The sequence below is a fragment of the Lepisosteus platostomus genome, chromosome 10 (genome assembly GCF_059453375.1).
Source record: "Lepisosteus platostomus isolate fLepPlt1 chromosome 10, fLepPlt1.hap1, whole genome shotgun sequence".
Classification (NCBI taxonomy): domain Eukaryota; kingdom Metazoa; phylum Chordata; class Actinopteri; order Semionotiformes; family Lepisosteidae; genus Lepisosteus; species Lepisosteus platostomus.
Window position 1 is genome coordinate 19,576,688 of NC_142620.1, and position 20,026 is coordinate 19,596,713.

The following is a 20,026-nucleotide window of genomic DNA, read 5'->3' on the forward strand; positions in this document are numbered from 1 at the left end:
ATGAGTGAAGGGGCCTCCGCAGATATACAGTCCAGCTTCATTTCCCCAACACGTGGGACTACAAATCTTGCACATTAATTCAGTATTTATTACTGACACCCACTGCCTTAACCATTCTGTCTTCAGTGTTATGTACAGGGGATATACAGAACCCTAAAATATTTTATTACTTGTTTTCTGACAACACGCTTGCACTTTCCACAATAAAAAAAAACAACTCAAGACAAGGGGCCTGTTCACATGCAGAATATTCCAACTTAGCCTGTAAATTGGTTGTACATTTAAAAAAAACTGAATGTCTTTGGAGTCCACCGCATTTTAAAATTATTGCGTGACATAAGAATTTTACAGTGCTGTTTTATTGTAATGGACGGCATTTGACAGTTCGTAAATTTCAATATAAAATATTCAGTCACAAAATAGTATTGCTACTAGATGTAGTTTTTAGATAACCCATTACACCCAAATCACTTTCTGGTGCAGGAAAAAAAAATTAAAACACAATGCAGGTACCAGCACAACAGTGAAATTATATTACATCAAAGATCTCATTTTTAATGGTCCCAAATATACTCAACAACTAAGTGTACACTCAAGAAAATAAAAAGAAAATGAAAAGATATGACAAAATGATCACATCTAGAATTCCACTCAATCTTTAATCAAGAAGGGATGACAAATTTCCAAAATCTGCAGTTTAAAGGGCAAAAAGGGAAAGGATAAAACAGGGGAAATGTTTTCAGCTCTTCCCCCTACAGAGGTTTTAAAAACCTGTTCTAGTGCGACTTAAAACGTCCTGAAAATTTAAAGGCAGGTCTCTTTATAAAAAGAAACTGCTGGCATTTCTGAGAAGAAATACTGCTGAGCAACAGCCTTTTCTTCCAAAGTGTCTGCATCTGGTCCGAGAAAAAAGTCTTTTCTTACTGAACATATCAGTTTAGGATGAGTCCCAGTACTGAACGTCTGTGCCCTATGGGCTTGCTGTGTTGTCCATCCCTGAGAAAGGGGCAAAGTGTGGTCCGAACCCGTAAGCTCATGGGCATCAGTCTTGTTTTCCCCCCCAGCATGTTGTTTATGTCTAATAAAAGTTCACTTGTTTCAAATTTCTCCTCAAATTGGCACTTGATCAGCAGAATTCCATTTGGAGTTTTTTGGATCTGTCTCACCAGATACCACCACAGCAATATGTGGACTGTAATTTTCTTTTTTTTTTTTGATTCTTTGAAGTGAAACTTTACTGTAAAGTTGGAATAAAGGCCCAGGATAGGGGGTAGGGGGTCACTTCTAAGACCCCAACTTGGATTTCTTGGACAGAGGTGGACTTTCCTCCTTGTTCTCTACATCATCTTCCTCCTCCTCATCATCATCGGGGTAGTCTACAAGCCCCACGAGACCTCCCTGTTAGAAAAAGAGCAGTATTAGAGACATCATCCAAACAATATTGTGGCACAAAGAGTCAAGAATTTAGCATTCTCCAAATGCTTCTCTGACATGCGTTTTAATGATGTGCATATATTTCCAAAATAAGCAATGAATAAAAAGTTATTTACTTTCACACAACTGCTAAAACCTTTTCAGATCTGCTGAGATTTTGTCAAGGGAATTAGGTTTAAAAATAAGTGACAGTTTTTTGTACACTCAGAACTCTTTTTCCCCAAGATTTATTACCACCTAGTGATGTTCCTTGTAATTATCTTGCAAAAACAACACTGCTGTCAAAAGATGGCCAATGGATTTTTCAGGTCTATGTTTGAATTTATCATTTAAACTAACAAGGTTTTGTTTTTGACATATGGATACATAAAGAGTGGCAATGTGAATAATGCAGCATAAGGTTTGGTGATTACATATCCAAAAAATCTTCAGCAAACCTATTTAGAACAGCAGCTTACTGCTATAAGCACTGTGCTACATGGGAAAATGCACTCTGTCTTGTGGAAGCCACTTGTCATTCAACAAAAGGTTTCTTTTTCAGAACTGATCAATCATGTAAAAATTGCAGCTGCAATCAGGAAAAATCCATCAGAACATAGTAAATGTTTGAAAAACACATCCTAGAGACATACCTTATAAATGTACCATATTATGAAAGCTGTAAAACTAATTTGAAACTGTATGGAATGAAAATGCACTTGCAATACACAATTTCCTCGACATTCCACAGACACACGTGCCACTTTCTATTCTTACACTACAAATCTCACAAAAAGGCAGATTCCTGCTTTTTCAATAGTATTTAACTCAAGATGCCCTTTACTGCAGGCAGCAAATTCATGAAAATCATCAATTAGAACTGATATCAAGAAGGGTAATTCCAAATAGCTGTTGGTGTGAAACAAGAAAAGCTGTATAAAAACTCAATGCGACTGGACCTTTTCTTTTTCAAATGACACATATCATACCTACTTAAAAAGGAAACTCCAATACTGTTATTTTAGTGCAGAATTGAGGAATAATATTACAAAGCAAATTCTTCCAGAAATATATATATATAATATAGAAAAAAGACAGGAACTGCATACCAGAAATACTGTTGTAAGAACACAGATTTTGAAAACACGATATATTCTAGAATTGCAGCAAAGACCTGCTAAAACCTAGAGGATAAAATTAATAGATATTGTGAAGGCCGTCTTTGGGAAACAATCTCCCAAAACAATTAAAACAGATTCAAATAGGGGGGGGGGACAGTTGGCATATCTAAATAATTCACCAGGGAACTGCCGAAGATATTTCATTAAATCTCATTTAAACGAGATGGATTTCAAAAATGGAAAATGACACAGAGAGGCCGGTACCTTGGTAGTGATAGCTGCCGTCTGTGGTGTGCTTTTGGCTACAGAGCCCGGGGAGCCCGGGGAGCCCGGAGAGCCTGGAGAGCCAGGAGAGCCGGGGTGGTGACTGGCTGAGGACTGGCTGGTGAGAGTTGTCTTGTTTCCACTAGAGAAGGAGAGCTTGAAGCTGGGACTCTGCCGACCCGTTAGGTTAGATTTAGGCAAAACTTCCTTTTCCTCCGATTCTTTGACTGGAAACAAAGAAGTATGCATAAGACATGCCTTTAACCTGAAGTTTCTACCATTATACAGGCAATAAAGCCTGGTGTAATCAAAAAAAGTTTTATTTTAGGAAGGATTTTGAATTAAACAAAAAACCTAAGTATATCTTAAACAAAATACCATACAAAGCAGCTAACAAAACACTTTAAAAAAAAAACATTCAATTTAGCTGTTCAAAGACTACACAATAATATCTATGCTTAAGAAAAACAGATGATGTTCTTACATTTTTTTCTTTCCATAAATTTGCTAATAGGGTCCATGAGGTCTTCATCGGTTTTCATTTTATCTGAAGGAGGGACAACTGCTTCTCCATCTTCTAAATCATCTTCATCAGTGTTGAACCACATCTCCTCCTCATCTTCCAGTGTGCGAGCATCCCTGCGATATCTGTGGTTCCTCAAGATTGATCGCATGCTACCAAATGAATAAATGTATTAATGATATTTGGCGTTGCAATGATACACAAGACCATATCATTCTGATCACTTTAGCACCAACAATGGAGTGGAAGACCGTTAATTTCCACGTAGTAATATTTCAGAAACGCAGCACCTTCATTAGACAATTAATAACTTGGATTACCCGTGGTCCATTTAGATGTATATCTCTATATTGAATATTTTCCTAAAGTACGGAATCGCCACTTTCCACATAGTGATTAACGAGCTCAGTTTAACATTACAACCCCTGTACTGCACAGTCAAATGACTTCTTCTTCCGGCTCCAACTCAAAGTGCACTTTGGTGATAACAGTCACCAAACAGTGCTCTATCAAGCAGTTGAAAATATAAAGACATTTCGGCATGTCAGATTGGATTTTTGAGTGGAAAGCAGGTTAAAGCTATAATTAGCAAGCAGAGTCTGTATCTAGAGTAATCAACGGGATAACATTTTTAGTTACTGTTGTCAGTTCCAATAAGTGTCTAAGAATATTTATATTTATCATGACTATTTATAAAAACTCAGACCTAAATTTTACCTGGGCAGTTTTCACCAAGACCATGCTAGAATCATGTTCCTGAAAATACCATTAAGTTTTAAATCACATAAATATGCTGTATTTTATGCAATGTCCCCTGGGAATTCTGTAATAGTTTTGTCAAAATGTATGAAGGTTTCTATAACATTAAGTCATTTTTCTTTTGCTAAATTTAGAATCCCCCTTTTCTCTCACCATAACGCTCCATCTTTGGAGAACAACTATTTTCTTTTTCTATATTCTCTCAAAAATTATCTTACAATATTTTTTTGCGTCTCTGGCAACATTCAAGTAAGCCTCCGACAGGCCCATCACATGTTTAAATTGATCTTCCCCTCCTTTTTGTTATTGTTGTGTCTTTACGTCTTCTTCCCGATTTTATTAATTTAGAGGTTAGTTTCAAATGTGAAAAGTCTGTCACATTTTCACGATGCACATCAGAATTATTTTTTTAAAATTGAAATGATTGAACGATCAAACTTTAAGAGCGATCAAACTTCAAGACAAATGATGTACAGACTGCAGTGATATTTTGATCCACACCTGCTATATCAGACACTAAACATCTAAATCCAATTGATTCTACAACTGAACAACTTTTTAAATGAGGTCTGAAGCATTAACTAACCTTTAAGAATAACTGGACTTTAACTGGCATTGATACGTTGTGAAGACACTGGTCTACTCTTACATTTCTATTTTTGTTTTGGGAAGGCAGGTAAACGATATAGATGAAAGATATTTTGTATAAAAAAGATTTTTTTTCTACCACAGTAATCTGGGAGATGACCTGACTCAGCAAGAAAGACTAAAAGATTCCCTTAAAATTCTACAAAAAAGTAGAATTCAGTAGGGAAATGAAATATTTAGCCAAGAGTAACGAATAATTTTGTACTTGTATATATTTTAAATTCAAAAGCTTTTTTCTCCACTGCACAACTTGCTTCAGTATTTTTAAATTTCACTATCTTTTAAACTATATAAGTTAATTTATGCTTTATAATTTCATAATGCAGCGGGCCACCATCTACTCCAACTACGATACCATGAAGAGGTATTGACTGCCACAGAAGTCTCCTGTAGTACATTTAATCCATTGGTTTTAAACATGGGGATAACATTGGAGTCCCTTATCTATGTAACCATCTCATCTAAAATTAGTTCTCTCCCAGGTATCTTAGTCTGGTTTTCTATTCCTTTTACATAATAGATAGTTCTCAATTGGGATGTAGTCTCAAACTAAATTTCTCCTTTACACAGATAGCACACCAACTTATCCATTTCAAAGTGCGCACAGAATGTGTAAACATCATGCTGCCAGCTCCAGACGAAAATTGCTCCCACCCTCTCTTACAGATCCACTCAGGCTTTAACCAATACCTACCAATATGCTTCGATAGTGTCCTGTGAGAGTTTTTGGGCACATTACTAACATGCTTTTGGATACAACTGTGCTATTGAGTGTGCAACTGCTTCTAATCCATTGATTCCCAAGTAACTGTCAATCTTTAGGCACATCACCTTTTGATTTATCTGCAGCCAAAAGTTATATTTTATGGGAATGAGTGATCTTATATTGCAGGTAGTCCCAATAACTGGCACAGATTTTGTTTATAGAAAAATGTACAACTAGATTACATTTGGCAGCATATCAATTGTGATAGCTTGGTAAGATGATTTTTATCTACATTTCCCATCCCTCAATTTTTGCAAGAATTACCATGTATTTTTTTTAAACATTTGTCCTATAACATCAATTAAATATATGTAAAAGCATAAAGAAAGGAAAATGGAATGAGATAAGACTTATATTCAGAAATATCAAAGTGATCTATTTTCTTTGTATGAGTTCAAGAACATGGCAAGAGGAAAATGTTGACTGCCATGCAGCACAAATAGCTCTCAGTAATGTTGAAATTTTCACATTTATTACCTGTCCAGTTTGGGGTTATCTTGCCTTTCCCTCTGTTGCTCATAGCGCAGCTTCAAACCTTTGAATGTCTGGACATAATCTACATCTTCAAGAGCCTTCCAATAATTTTCAATCACATGAGCAGTGAGGGTCTTCACATCTTCCTGTAAAAATCCCCCCCAAAGTCCATATAAAAACACTGTATTCAGCATGCCTAAGATGTTACTGTGTTATCACAGAGAAGCTACACAACAGCACATACCACAAACAAGACAAATACAAGATCACATTGTATCTGTACCTTTAAATGATGAGGTTATTCAATGTAACACATTGTATAATCTTCACAGATAAATTCAATTGCACTGTATGTTTTTCTAATACATTAATAGCTTAACATGCTCTTGTCCTTTACTGCCAAGCACCATTTAACAAGTTAAAAGATCTACGAGACATCTGTAACATAACATGTCCACAAGTCTTTTCCTGCCCTTCCCTTCCTTCCTAATGCTGTATCAGCAGCAGTATGAGGCCGAAGGATCCCCGTGCTGGACAGTGATTTAAACCAGTTAAAAAAAAGACAATTTAAACCCGTTATCTCTGCTCAAAAGCATGAACAGTTGTTTTAAAAAACACTTGTGAAATTAATTTTAGATGGATGAACTGATAATGAAAACCATAAAATGATATTCCATTTTAGACAAACATTTATCTGATTTAAGTGATCTAAGATCCCATTTTCTTATCAACACTGAACTGCCAGGAAATTACAGAGGAAATAATGGGAGAATTGTACTTACCACTCTGACATACTCAAACATTTCAATAATTGCAGAGTTCATCAAGTTGTAACGAGATCCATTATTGAGGAAAGCTTTCACAACTGGTTCAAATAAGAAGTTTCTCATTATGTAGCGGTTATAATATTCATCTTTTAACCCGATTATTTTCCTCATAAATCGAAGTGCACCTGAAAAAATAAGTCAAATAAATTGTACTTTATTTAGTTATAAAACAGCTATAGTTTTTAAAGTAATTTGACGGGATTTTCAGTTGTTACAATTTTAAGTACTATACCAGATTAGCACAAGTTGCAGTTTAATAACTGGTTAACTATATTGTAATTGTAAGAAAGGGGAAAATTGGTCATTTCTGATCTGATATTTAAAAAAAACAAATTTATTATATCTATCCAATTTTGAAATGCAAACCACTTTTTAACAGTCATTCAACAACTCCTGTCCCTCTCGATAGAATCATGCACACAAGAATGGTCCTTATAGAACCTTTCTATATCTGCTTATAGAAATATTTGTCACTTATTAGGCTGCAAGCTTCACAGAGCACCAGCAGAAGCCTGCAGGCACCTGGCATACTACAGGAGTTGCTGCAACACAAGTGGTCCATGTTTGATTAGTGTTCACACTACCACAGTGGCACTTTCATAACTGTGCCCTAGTGCTTGGGGGAGTCAGTCAGTTAAAACAATTTGGCCATAGAGCAGAAACTTGCCAAAGGCCAAAACCTTTGCTCCCACTTGGGAACAACTGATAAAAGTTTAAAGCAGACGCCAATTATCACTTAATACGTTAAAGCAAGTACTTAAATGACTGAAATTTAAATTAAACATTAAAAACACTGAAATAGAGAGTATCTAGAATAATGTTCCTTAAAGATCAAGTGTTTGATACTATAATTTCCCCCAAAACAGTTTTTCACAAAAAAAAGACTTACATAGTGCAAGAAAGGCATGTTTTGAAGCCATAAGCACAAGCACCCTTTTAAGAATATCCTTGTTTATTATGTAATTCTTGATATGGTAGGTGTGATGCTCCACACAGAAAGTGAGCAGTTCCAGTATTAAAGCCAAAAGCTGGGATGTCTGAAAATCGTCTGGAAGGTTGACAGAAACAAAAATAAAAATACAGACATTATAAAAAATGCAGGACAACAATATGAACTAATTAAATAGTTAAAAGCACTATAATCTAGATGACTGCTCTGCTCTTCACACTAAAATGAACACTTATACTTTTAATTTCCAGTTTTTTTTAATGCAGGATGGTCCTACTTTTGTCCTAGAGAGCCAGTGTGTCGACACGATTGTATTCTATGCTCATAACCTATATCGGTTCGTTATTGGTTTCACTGAACCAATTTACTAACTTCTACCAGCCCTCCTGGTTCTGATGCTTTAAAGACACCAAGAAAAACTGCTGACAAACCAGCTCTTGCAGACCATAGTTGGATCACCTTGTGTTAATGTTGAAAAAAATTGTTTAAAATGTAAAGCATGCTTAACTACATAAGTAAGCTGAAATTGTACCTTACTGACACGAGAATCAATATTTTACATTTTCTGTGGATGCAAAAAATTGAAGAAATGAAAACAATGCAGACACTTGCTCCTTCTTGCATGCACTCACTCCAAGTGTCCCACAGTTGTAAAAAAGAAAAACAACAAATTAAGAAAGGAGGATGCAACTACTACTACAGGACGTCTACCTGGTAGGATTATAGGAAAGTACTGACCATTATGTGCGGTTGTCTCACCTTTGCTGGGCTTCTCCTCTGTTGTGTTTGCCAGCAAGGGGGCAGTGAGAACGTGCATACAGTGTTTGTAGAAGAAGCTTAAAAACTCTGTCTTTTCAGTTTTCTGCAGAAAAAACAAACTCAATCAATCTTAAAACTGATTACAAAAAACAAAGATTACACATTTAAAATTGTTCATATTAAGATTCATCCATCCATATTCTAACCACTTCATTTAGTTTAGGGCCGCGGAGGAGCCCATGCCTATTTTGGCACGCAACAGGCACAAGGCAGGGTGCACCTTGGACATTTGGACAGTCCATTCACATTCACACCAGGTCCTATACCGCAGAGGCCAATTAACCTACCAGTAGGTCTTTAGAATCTGGGAGGAAACCCACCCGAACACAGGGAGAACATTTAAAACTCCATGCAGAGAGCACCCAAGGTCAGGAATTTCACCCAGGGGCCCCAGTGCTGCAAGGCAGCAACGCCAACCACTGCATCACCCTGTTGCCCTCATATTAAGATGACAGTCAGTTAAAAACACTAAAAAAAGAACATCAGTTGTATATTTGCTAAACTACATGCAAATATACAAGGGTGCACTTCAGAAATTAAGTTTCATATACTGAGACTGTCAAAGAATTCTGTTCAGAAAAGGCAGCTTTCCTACAGAAGCCAATGAAGAATGCATGTTTACAGAAGGGGGCAAAATAAGAGAATCACACTTACGTTGGCGGTGGCTAGCATGTTTTCTGGATCTACTAAAGTTCGAAGCAAGCCCATGAGCTGGACCGCACCCCCGAGCTCTGGATCAGTGTCACAGATCATGTGCTCAATGATTAGATTAATTAGAAGAATGTCCTGGAGACCAAAAAATGATTTTTTTTAAAAATAAAATGGGTGTTATGCATGAGAATAAAAATTAAAAACTTATAACTACCCAATCCAGTCAGTAAAACATCACATTCTGCTATATTGCTCACCTCATTGTGCAGCAACAAACTTACAAAGAACATGCAATAGGCTTAAATATATAATGTAATCAGTATCAGTGTTTAGAAAAATAGGCATCAATACAATGTTCAGCTGACATTACAAAGGTCACAGAAAATAAAGCATTAGCAGTTTAAATAAAGATATTAGTTATCCGACTGCTTAAAGAGAAATATAAAACTGCAGTGGGTCACAACCACTAACCACTTACATCATCATTTTGCTGCGATTCCTGCATTACAAATTCTCGTACCATGGAGGGGTTGTATTCAACCAAATAGGAGAAAATATCAGTGGCAGCACTACGCACTTGAGCATCATCCATTCCCTGGAAGGAGAAAATAACGTTAACATCTTAATTAACATTTCAAAGCCATTCGGGGAAAAATACACATTACAATGATATCAAACAGACGAGAGAGATTTAGTCACAACATTTATGTTTGCATTTTTTTGCCTTTTGCTTACCAGAATGACTTCTAAAGCTGGTAGAATTCCCATGTTTGACAATGTTTTAAAGAAGGCGTCTCTGTTTTGAGGTTGTAATGTTTGAGAAAATGCGCAAAATTCCTTAAGAAAGTTTACCTATAAGAAAAAATCATTTAAAATAAATTAAAGGTTACGTCGCACAAAAACTGTGCAGCAAGTATGAAATATTTAGAATACTCGGATGTCTACAATCAAACGAAGCCAAGTAAATGTTTTCTATTACCTTAAACATATCTAAAAAATTTTACAAGCACAGCAATGCTATTGGGCCATGTTGTCATAAGTATAAGCTTTCATAAAAAGAGAAACATACAAGTCATTAAAGATATCACTCTAAACTGTATTATAAAACTTACAGATCCTTCATTTACAAATTATATTTTTTATATAAGACTTTTTGCTACCATTAATCTAAGCACTCTTACCAATTCATGTCTTTTATCATCATCTGTTGCTTCGTCAGTTAGTTGTGCAAAAAGGTCTGTTAGGAACTTTTCGTCGTCCTGGAAAAGGAAATGAATAAAATGAATTTATTTTTCTGTTTATGCTGCAGTCTCTTTTCAGCCTGGGAGCTTCTGTTGCGTCTTTGGAATCCAGGAAAGACATTAAAAGGGTACTTTACCATGACCGATATATAACATCAACACATCATCTAGGCTCATGGTACACAGTTAACCTTTGTTCTCATCAGCCAACGCAATGCACAAATTAGCTTAATAAAAACATAACACCATCAACTTGTTATATTTCCAAACTTGTACGAACATTTGCTTTTAGACGACATTTCATAGAAGCTGATGGTTTCATTTAAAGAATACAAGTGATGAATACAACCCAACACGACCATACCAAGAGAAGCAGACAGAACATATTATGATTGCAGCAGCTTGTCACAAGTACTAGATTGTATTTAATCTGCTACAAGAGGCACTTGTTTCTTGGTTTTTATTCTGGCACTCTAGGTGAAGGTGCTTCACAAAACTGACATCAACCGGCTGCTGGAGACGTGGATTTATCTATTTGAGGGGTCACATAATTACACTTACGGATATTACAAGTTTACAAAATGTTATATTATTTTAAAAGCGCGGCATTATAACTGCCTAACTGTTTACTGTGTATTTTATTATATGTTCCGCACACTTTTTATACCATGTGTAAAAAGAAAATCTAGAACCAACAGTAAAGAAATGCTGAGGATGATACAGTACTCTCAATCGCTTTACTAAATTATCTTGCACTCAAAACTGCAACACAATCTTATTATTTTAATAACATCCATCATGAGTAATATACAAGTTCTCACTGGCATCATGAGCATGAACAATTACCTAATCACATTCTACAAGGCATGCAAATGCAAAAAATCCAGACCATACGTAAAAACCATCAGATACAATAAAAGAGCGATAGTAAAAAGTATGCGTTTAACAATGTTAAAAATACAAAAAATTCAAACATACTGGACACCTCATCATAAACAACATTCATATCTTATTTACACATGGGGCAGTTTTAGAGAAAGTCTCTAACAATACTATAGGATGACATCTACCATCTACACCGAGACTGTAGTGGCTCATGCTAGGCTATCGGTGTCTGAAGCTCTCAATGGTGATGTGTAAGTGAGTTAGTGTGTGTCAGGGTTTGATGGCGTCGATTTGTGTGTGGCTATTGATTTGCCATTAATCCTTGACACCAGCTGAATGCTGCAAGATATGGTAGTTATTTAATCCTCACACTGATAGCACAGTCCTTCTGCCTGCACTGAGAAACACACTGTGGGGAAAAAAATTCCCCTTCCCCTGGAGAAAACACTTTGCCCCTTTGCAGTGTAAAGAATGGAAGTATTTAAGTAAACCACTGAAAACAAGAGTAATGGGCAAAAAATTGCAGTTGCAAAATCTAATAAAATATAATTCTAAAAGTGGCTGTAGCATTCTTGACTTTTAACCTTTGGAAGTTTTAGAGGGTTTGCTCATATAATTGCTTCCCTGGTCACCTCAAGATTCACAGATGTTTCAATATTAAAATACTGTGTTCAGTGTCACAGAAATGCTAGCAAGTCAGATCCCCTGATTTTTAACCAAAAATTAAGGAGACAGGGAAGAAAGTGTTCTTCCATTTAAAGTGAAAGATCCGAAACTTTACATTTTTAAAAGCTAAATTTAGTAAAAAACGTCATTTCCAGTTCAACTGTAACTTCAATGATGCCAAGTAGCAGCCTATTACATCTCTCTACCCACTCTACCGTGAGTCATGATGATGGTTCCTCAAACGTACCTGCCAAAGATAGCTCCTCGCTGTTTATAGTAACTCATCTCACACCTACTGAAGACGGTTTAAAATACCACGTGGTACTGTAGGTGTACAACATTTAAGGTAGATCTATTGCAAAGGGAAATATTTAGCAATACACTTTTTAACTTGTTTGAAAGGGGAAAATCATGTTTGTGAGTTTCGCACCAGATCTGTACAACCAAAACCAAACTGTAAACGTTCTGCATTCTTTCAATTCTAATCTATAATATACTTACTAACGTCAGGTAAATAATTTGCTGTAGTTCTGCATCACTGGATTCTTCCAAAATAAAGCATTTTCACATAAAGCATAATTTACTTTTATCCTCCCCCTTGCTGTTGAATATCAAGATTTTGGAATTACGTCCAGGCGGATAAAGAAAAAAAAAACAGAGACCATGAGGCACAGTTCAGCTGTGCACAGTTAGAAAAACATCACTAGCCACAACAAACAATCTAAACGTAAACTTTCTCCAGGAACCAAGTACAACTAATTTCCCAAATTAAAAAGAGTAATGTTCCCATGTTGACATCAGTGAAGGAAAATCCAAAAATTGGACAGTGTTTATATTGCTTAATGGGGAAAACTTACCTGCAACATTCCAACAATTTCAACTTTATTAAAAAAGATAAAGGAGTGAAGAGTTGACAGCATGTTTTCTTCAAAGACAGAAGGTGTGGGAAGGACCATATCCTGAATGTACTGTACTCTGTACGTCTGATGAATTTTCTGTTTGAGTTCTGGGTCTGAGATGGGAATCACCTCTTTAAATTTCGCTGTCTTTGTCAGGAACTCCCTGTGTTTCCTTGGCTGGGGTAACGAGGGGTCGTACTCTAGACAGCCTATTACATCCATTATACATTCCTCGGAGAACATGACCTCGAAAAGCGCAGTTCGGTTCAAGAGAAAAATTCCCTTTACAATTTCGTACAAGTGGTGCAATCCTTCCAGGTTTTCCAAGTCCTCACATACGTGAAAGAGTTCCAAGAGTTTCTTGATGTAACCCTCATTTTCTAAGGCCAGAGCTAGCTTCTCACGTCTCAGTGGGGAAGGTAAGGATGAGGCTACCAGTTCTGCCACTTCTTCCAGTCTGTTCAGCTCACAGGGAGGCAGCTCAAGGCCAGGGGAGGACATGTCATCGAAGCGCTCCTCTTCGGACTCATCCACCAGCTCCTGGGTGATGTCCACCGATGGATCCTTGCCCTGAACCTAACAGAACACAAGCAATGGATCGGTTTTACAACACAGAATCCTAAGAGGCTTAATACTCTCCATCCTTTCATTTAAAGAAGAAAAATGAATGCAACTATCCCTCCGTAAATACACTTCCAGATAGGACTCCATACTCAAGTCCAGCCACCTGAATGCCTTATGGTTGATAGTCCAGCAGAGGTCCAAATTACTTAACTGAAACCTTAATTCAGCTAATTAAGACTTATCTTCAGTTATCTTAATTGTAGATAAGAAAAATATTTTAAATAGCTTTAAGAAATGTTGAGAATTTCTGCAACTGAGAACTCAGGTGCAGCAGGAACTAGAAAGAAAAGTCAGTGTGACCAGGCTTGTTCTATAATCACTTCAAACATTAGCAAACATTTACAATTGACCAATTGACACAATGTAAGATATGTATGTGTTAATCCATTTAATTTCAGGAGACTACATCTTTCTGTAAGCAGAAAATGGAAACAAAGCAGTGCAGAAGTTATACTATTGTTAAGGCCCTATTTGAATCTCGAGATGACCTTTAAATATAACTGCAGAAAATAAATAGACCTAGCTAATTTAGGAAAATCCAATAAAAATCAAGTTCTTTAGAAAAATATTCTGGAACAATTTAATCATTCCACTACTATATGATACAATATTCCACTACTGTATTACTATATTAAAATATCCACTACTGTAAAAGCCTCAATTTCTTACAACCACAATTTGCGCCAACTATGTTGCATCAATTAAAAAAGTGACCCACACAATATAATAGAAGATTATCTTTTTACTGCTGCTGTAGAAAATGAGTCCAGTTGTGTCAGCCTAGTATGGTTTACAATTGACGTCAGTGCAGTTCACCCCGCTAGTGGTATCCTTCATGTCCTGTCTCCGATCAGTTATATACACTGAATACGCGTGATTCAACCTCAACACACAACTGCATGTCACTAGCAGCCTTTACAGTTTCCGAGTCTTTGGCAAGTTAAACCATTTTGGTTTCACTTGCAGAAGCACAAAACAGTGTGCATCATTAAATCAGACGAGTTTGCTGAACTGTATAGGATGAAGTGAGTGCATTGATTCAACTCACCTGGCATATCTTTTCCCATATCTCATCACACCCTGCTTTTTCCTGAAAACTAAGTGCCAAGTCATAGTTTTCTGCTTCGGACCAAACTATCAATGTGTCCTGTGGAGACAAAATAGTTGCCCTTAAACATTAAAATGCATTAAAAAGGGACTGGAATCATGTAACAATATCCATCAGTTTTGGAACACATAGCTTGGTAAATTATTAAAAAATGGCTCCTTACTTCCATAATAAAGTGATCAATCTGTAATCTATACAGCACTATTTCTAATTTAGATCTCAACATACAACTGCATGTATGAGTTTAAGGGACAAACTTTGCTTAAATCTAGTACACAATACAAAAAATTGAAAATATTACAAATATCATTGAAATCATAAAAAGCATATTCATTTAAATTTAAAACCAAATTAATAAACTACACTACATTTAATATGCATTTTCTTTAAAGCGTCAACACTTAAAATCTAAAGAACCGAGACTTTAAAAAGTTACACTTTCAAAGAAACTTACCTGCTGCTTCTGGTAAGCAGTGTTAGGGTTTATTTTTGACTCCAACAAAAGAGAACCTGCAAAAAAAAGCAACATTACATAATGTGTTCACTGGTACCTAATAAAGAGTAAAATGAAAGAATTCAGTGCAATTTATTAACTCAATGTCGATATCTTTATCCCTTTGCCATGCGTAAATCACAGAGTGCTTCCAATTTCATCTTGACACAGGACCCTGCAGTTGGCCATGTCCTCAGTCCAAGAACAGGGGTAGGAAACTGGCACAGCATAAGAATGCAATCTATGTCACACCTGTCTCAGCTACTCTTCAGCACTTTTAACAATGAATGGCCTATAGATAGGAATTGCAGATCATGTCTTTGATATAAACAAAACTTGTTTTCTAATGTATCAAAGCATAAACTGAATACAGAAAAGGGAAAAATATTTCCTTTGTCACTCGTGCAAACATTTTAGTTTTCCGAAATACTGGGAAAAGTGCACACAATTCAATCAACAGTCTCCATGAGCTCGTTACCCATTGGTGGCAAACATTTTCATGCCATCAAAATCATCTCAATACTTTTAAAATTAATGTTACAAAATGAATTACTTCTGATTTCAGAAAAGCCACCACTCCATTCAACAAAGGGTGAGGTATATTCACTCCTTGCCTACCAAAATTGAATTTAAGTAACACCTGCAATGTTCCACTTGTGTTGATGAAATGGAACCCCAAATGCAGTTTTAAAATTAAGGAATAACCTATTAAAAATGAGAAAAAACACAAGAGACGGCCCAAGGTGTCATGGCATTTTACGTTACACAATTAACCAGATTCCTTGAAAAGACTGGAGCATTAGTGCCACATAAGGTTGTTCTTTTTCAACTTTAGGACTTGGAAGAGCAAATAAAAAAATACTGTACAAGTTAAAAAAATCTAAAGACCGATCTTTTAATTTGTTAACAATTAAAGACTGCAAACTGTACTATTAAATGTACAAATTGTTCTAGCACATTTTAGCTGTGCTGCCATTTGTAATACATAAAAACTAAAATCGCATGCTCTAATTGTAGACACAATGACAGACAACCTTAGGCAGTACTAAAATTCATCCTGCACGAATATAAGAAGCTTTGATAGGACGATTAGAAGAATCTGAAATCAGTACCTCTGGATGTAACTCAATAGCTTAAGAACAAAAAAACAAGGTCTAGAATGTCAAAATGATCAGTAAAGAACGAGAAACTGATGAAAAGTTATTATTCCGGTCCAACTGGTATGGCGCTCGGACGAGTTGGTGCAACTCCTTCAACTTCCAACAGGTTACAGGCTGAACAAGCTGCAGGAGCGCAGCAGGACGAGCAGCCGAGCAGCGGACTGAAAACAAGCACTTTCAAGCAGCACGTTTAGAGGATTTTTTTTTAATCTAACGTTGCGTTTTCGATACTGTTACCGAAGATCCAACACTGCACTTTCAATAAGAGACTGTCTACATTATAAGAGCTGCAGGCACAACTCTTCAGGACAATACAAACATGATTCAGTATTTATGAGGCTCTCGGACCTCGTTCTGTCAATACCTGGACACAATAGATGATGCATTCAAATACAAGTCTGAAATAAATTATTGGTTTTGTGCAAATCCTTGTATCTTTACTCAAACCTGGAAATCAGAATCTATGACGCCTTTGTGTGCAATCACACGTTAATAAGGAGATTAAAGGTGTTATTTTGTACTTGTGTACGTAGGGGTGGACAACTATAGAGGGCATTAAGTACGGCAATCGCACTAAATAGCAGGACACTGGAAACTCAATGACCCGATTCCTCGGCATGCACCCCCATTATCTGCAAGGCTGCATCTAGTGATCGAACCCTAACCCTGCTAAAACAATACAAAGACATACATGTTGTGCGGCTTTCGCCCAGCGTTACATTCCCCTGATTTGTAGAGCTGTCTCGGTTAAGACCTCGAAAGCACAAATCAAATCACTGCTTACTAAGGGAAAAGCCGGGCGACGTGTTTACACAAGTATCCGCGCAACTTTCAGGCACCAGCGGCGCTTGAAACCAGATCGAAACTTTACCCAGGTCTGCAAGCGAGCACTAAAACCTGTTAACAGAATCTTACTTTGGGGGGGCAGCTACTGGCCACTTACCGTCACTCTCGGCCCGCACCAGCAAGGACATGCCTTTCAATCTCTCCACGTAGCCGGAGGACACATGCCCAGTGCCCCGGTCGTCCCACTGCCGATCTTCGTTAAGGGTGTAAACCTTCACTCGTCGCCGAGTGTCCGTCATTCTGCTAACCCACCCCGCTGTTCACACCCGAAAACACGCTTCGTCGTCCACCCCAGAGGCGTCGGACCCTCGGTCTCCGATCCTTAGCCCGGCCCGTCAGGGCGATCAGACGGCTAGCCTACTACAGCGCACACTCGCCCAGCTCGGGAGGGCGGCCTTGCTACCGAGGGCTTCAGGACGCTTTCGCCATTTTACCTCAAGTTGCGCAACCCTGTAAAACACTGCCCTTCCCGCTGCACAAGAGAAAGAGAAAGCGAGATATAACCCCGGCTGCACAAGGAGGCCACCAACGAAATTCGGCAGAAGGAGAGGGAAAGAAAATGTTCAGAGCACGACTGGAGAATCGGTGTTGTCGACAGCCCTTATCTGCGCGTATTTCTCATTCTTGGAAACAATGAACGCTTCATACAGAACCGCATGCGAGATCGACTGCATTATTTCCGCGAAAGGACGTGTCCGGATCTTTAATTTTAAAGGCAGCCGGCTGTTTTTATATTTATTTTCTATTATTTATACCCCTTCCCTAGCGTTCCGCCATGTTCTGTCCTCGGGCCGCGGAGAGAGACTAGCCTCTCCCCACAATTCTGAACACATTTAAAAATTACATAAATTCAACCGGAATATTACTTGAACTCCCTTTATACGGAACCCCCCACGCACGACTACAGTTTCTCTTTAATTCCCAGTTTTATTTTATAATTACAGTTCCCTCAATCAGAACTCCGCCATCTTGGGTCCCCTCAGAGTGCCAGCACGGGGTCTCCAGCCCAGCGGCAGCAGGGGCAGCCCGCCACTATTTAAAGGAACAGCGCTTTCAATCGCACCTTTCAGACTCTCCATGTTCGGGTTACCAACTACTTTGACATCTAAAAATCAGTAAGGGCTTGTAATATCGGAGCCAGATAAGACTTTTTTTCCCAAGAAGTAACTGTAACTGTGGTGTGGTAAAATATAAATCAAATCAATAAAATGACAATTAAGGTGGAAGTGAAAATCAAAAACTGTAGGAACTGAAACAAGATGAAACATGTACCGGTAGTCCGGATACAAAGATGAAGTCCCCCTGTTTGACTACCTGTTCCAGGTTTAGAAGCTAGTGCATTTTGTAAATTACATGACTAGTTTCAGAATAAAACATTAGTGGCCTACAGAAAAAGAGTGGCTGGAGGATGTAGCCGAGAGCCCCAGGTGCGTCTCGAGCAGGTGGAAGGGGCTTGTGGTTTCTGTGGCTAAGGGGAGAGGTTAGAGAAGGAACGGGCTCTGGGGTTGGGGTTGGAAGGAGCAGGGGGAAATGGGACTGAAGATTTTCAGTAGCAGAGTGGCCCGAGCCAGAAATCAGACACGAGTGTGGTTTTGAATCCTCTATGTGCAGAAAAATAGAGTCTGCGGAAGGACTGGTCTCATCTCACTAGATTTTCATTTTCTATAATTCAGTATAATGCCCGTGTGCCCTGTTTATCGACCCAAGACTTGTATCTCCTCTCCAACCAGACACACTTTTTAAGATTTTTAAGTTATCTTACTGTTGCTGTGCTCATTTAATAGGTTTATTTTTAACAACTGGGCCTCAGACGTTCCTTATAGGATCCCATCACAAAGAAGAACCTGCTTCCCAAGCAGTTATATTACCCTGCAACTCACAACTGCCAACACACTGGTGACCCTGGTCAGTACCTGGATAGGAGACCTAGGAAAGTTAAGGTTGCTGCTGGAAAAGATTGGGGCCAGTTGGGGGACGCTCACCCTGTGGTCTGTGTGGGTCCTAATGCCCCAGTATAGTGATGGGGATGTAAAACCGAGGTCCTGTCTCTCTGTGGCCATTAAAAATCCCTGGGTGATTCTCAAAAAAGAGTAGGGATGTTGTCCCGGCGTCCTGGCCAAATTTCCCTTTGGCCTTTTTTGTAATAATTCCCTCCTAATAATCCCCATCTATAAACTGGCTTCATCACTCTGTTCTCCTCCCCACTTGATAGCTGATGTGTGGTGAGCGTACTGGTGCACTATGGCTGCTGTTGCATCATCCAGGTGGGGCTGCACATTGGTGGTGGTGGAGGGGAGTCCCCATTACCTGTAAAGTGCTTTGAGTGGAGGGTCCAGAAAAGCGCTATATAAGAGTAAGGAAATATTAACATGTTGTGAAGCTGTCTGACTTACTGTTGTTTTTATGGCAAGTTTGTGTCTTCAGCTTTTATTTTGATACACTAAAAATAGTTGTTGTTTTTTTAAATAGCAGATAATGCTTTACATAAAGCATACACTCAACTGCTTTTGTTTTGAGCATCATGGTGGCACAGTGGTCAGTATAGCTGTCTCACAGCGCTGGGCCCCTGGCTTCAATTTTTGGGGTGCTACCTCCATGGAGTTTGAATGTTTCCCCTGTGTTTGTGTGGGCGTCCCCCTACAGTCCAAGAACATACCGATTGGGTAACTGGCTTCTGAGAAGACTGGCCCTGGCATGAATGTGTGGCCTGTGATGGACTGGCATCCCATTCATTGTGGCTCTTGCCTAGCACGCACTGCTTGCCAGTTCAGGCTCCAGCTGTCCTAAGGGCCTGTTTTGGAAAAAGCAGTTAGATGGACTGGATGCTTTTGTTTTAAAGGGTGAAAAGCTAAATAAGTTTGCGTTGAGTCATCCACACAGCTGCCCAATA

The 20,026-nt window shown here is 38.2% G+C and overlaps 1 protein-coding gene across 2 annotated transcripts; it reads right to left on the bottom strand.

The window, feature by feature from the left end:
- Positions 1-343: 343 nt before the first annotated feature.
- ppp4r3a (protein phosphatase 4 regulatory subunit 3A) lies at positions 344-18,150 on the bottom strand. Of its 2 annotated transcripts, none has more exons than XM_088648652.1 (15): positions 17,234-18,150; positions 15,092-15,147; positions 14,578-14,676; positions 12,864-13,481; positions 10,396-10,473; positions 9,950-10,066; positions 9,693-9,809; positions 9,218-9,349; positions 8,504-8,606; positions 7,685-7,843; positions 6,751-6,920; positions 5,972-6,114; positions 3,283-3,473; positions 2,799-3,025; positions 344-1,398 (listed from the first exon to the last, which is right to left on the bottom strand). In XM_088648652.1, the coding sequence occupies exons 1-15, from the start codon at positions 17,373-17,375 to the stop codon at positions 1,285-1,287; spliced, it is 2,466 nt and encodes an 821-aa protein (XP_088504778.1). In that variant the 5' UTR covers positions 17,376-18,150; the 3' UTR covers positions 344-1,284. The 2 variants fall into 2 exon arrangements, with proteins under 2 accessions (XP_088504778.1, XP_088504777.1); XM_088648651.1 differs by having other exon boundaries at positions 8,483-8,606.
- Between the last annotated feature and the right edge of the window lie 1,876 nt (positions 18,151-20,026).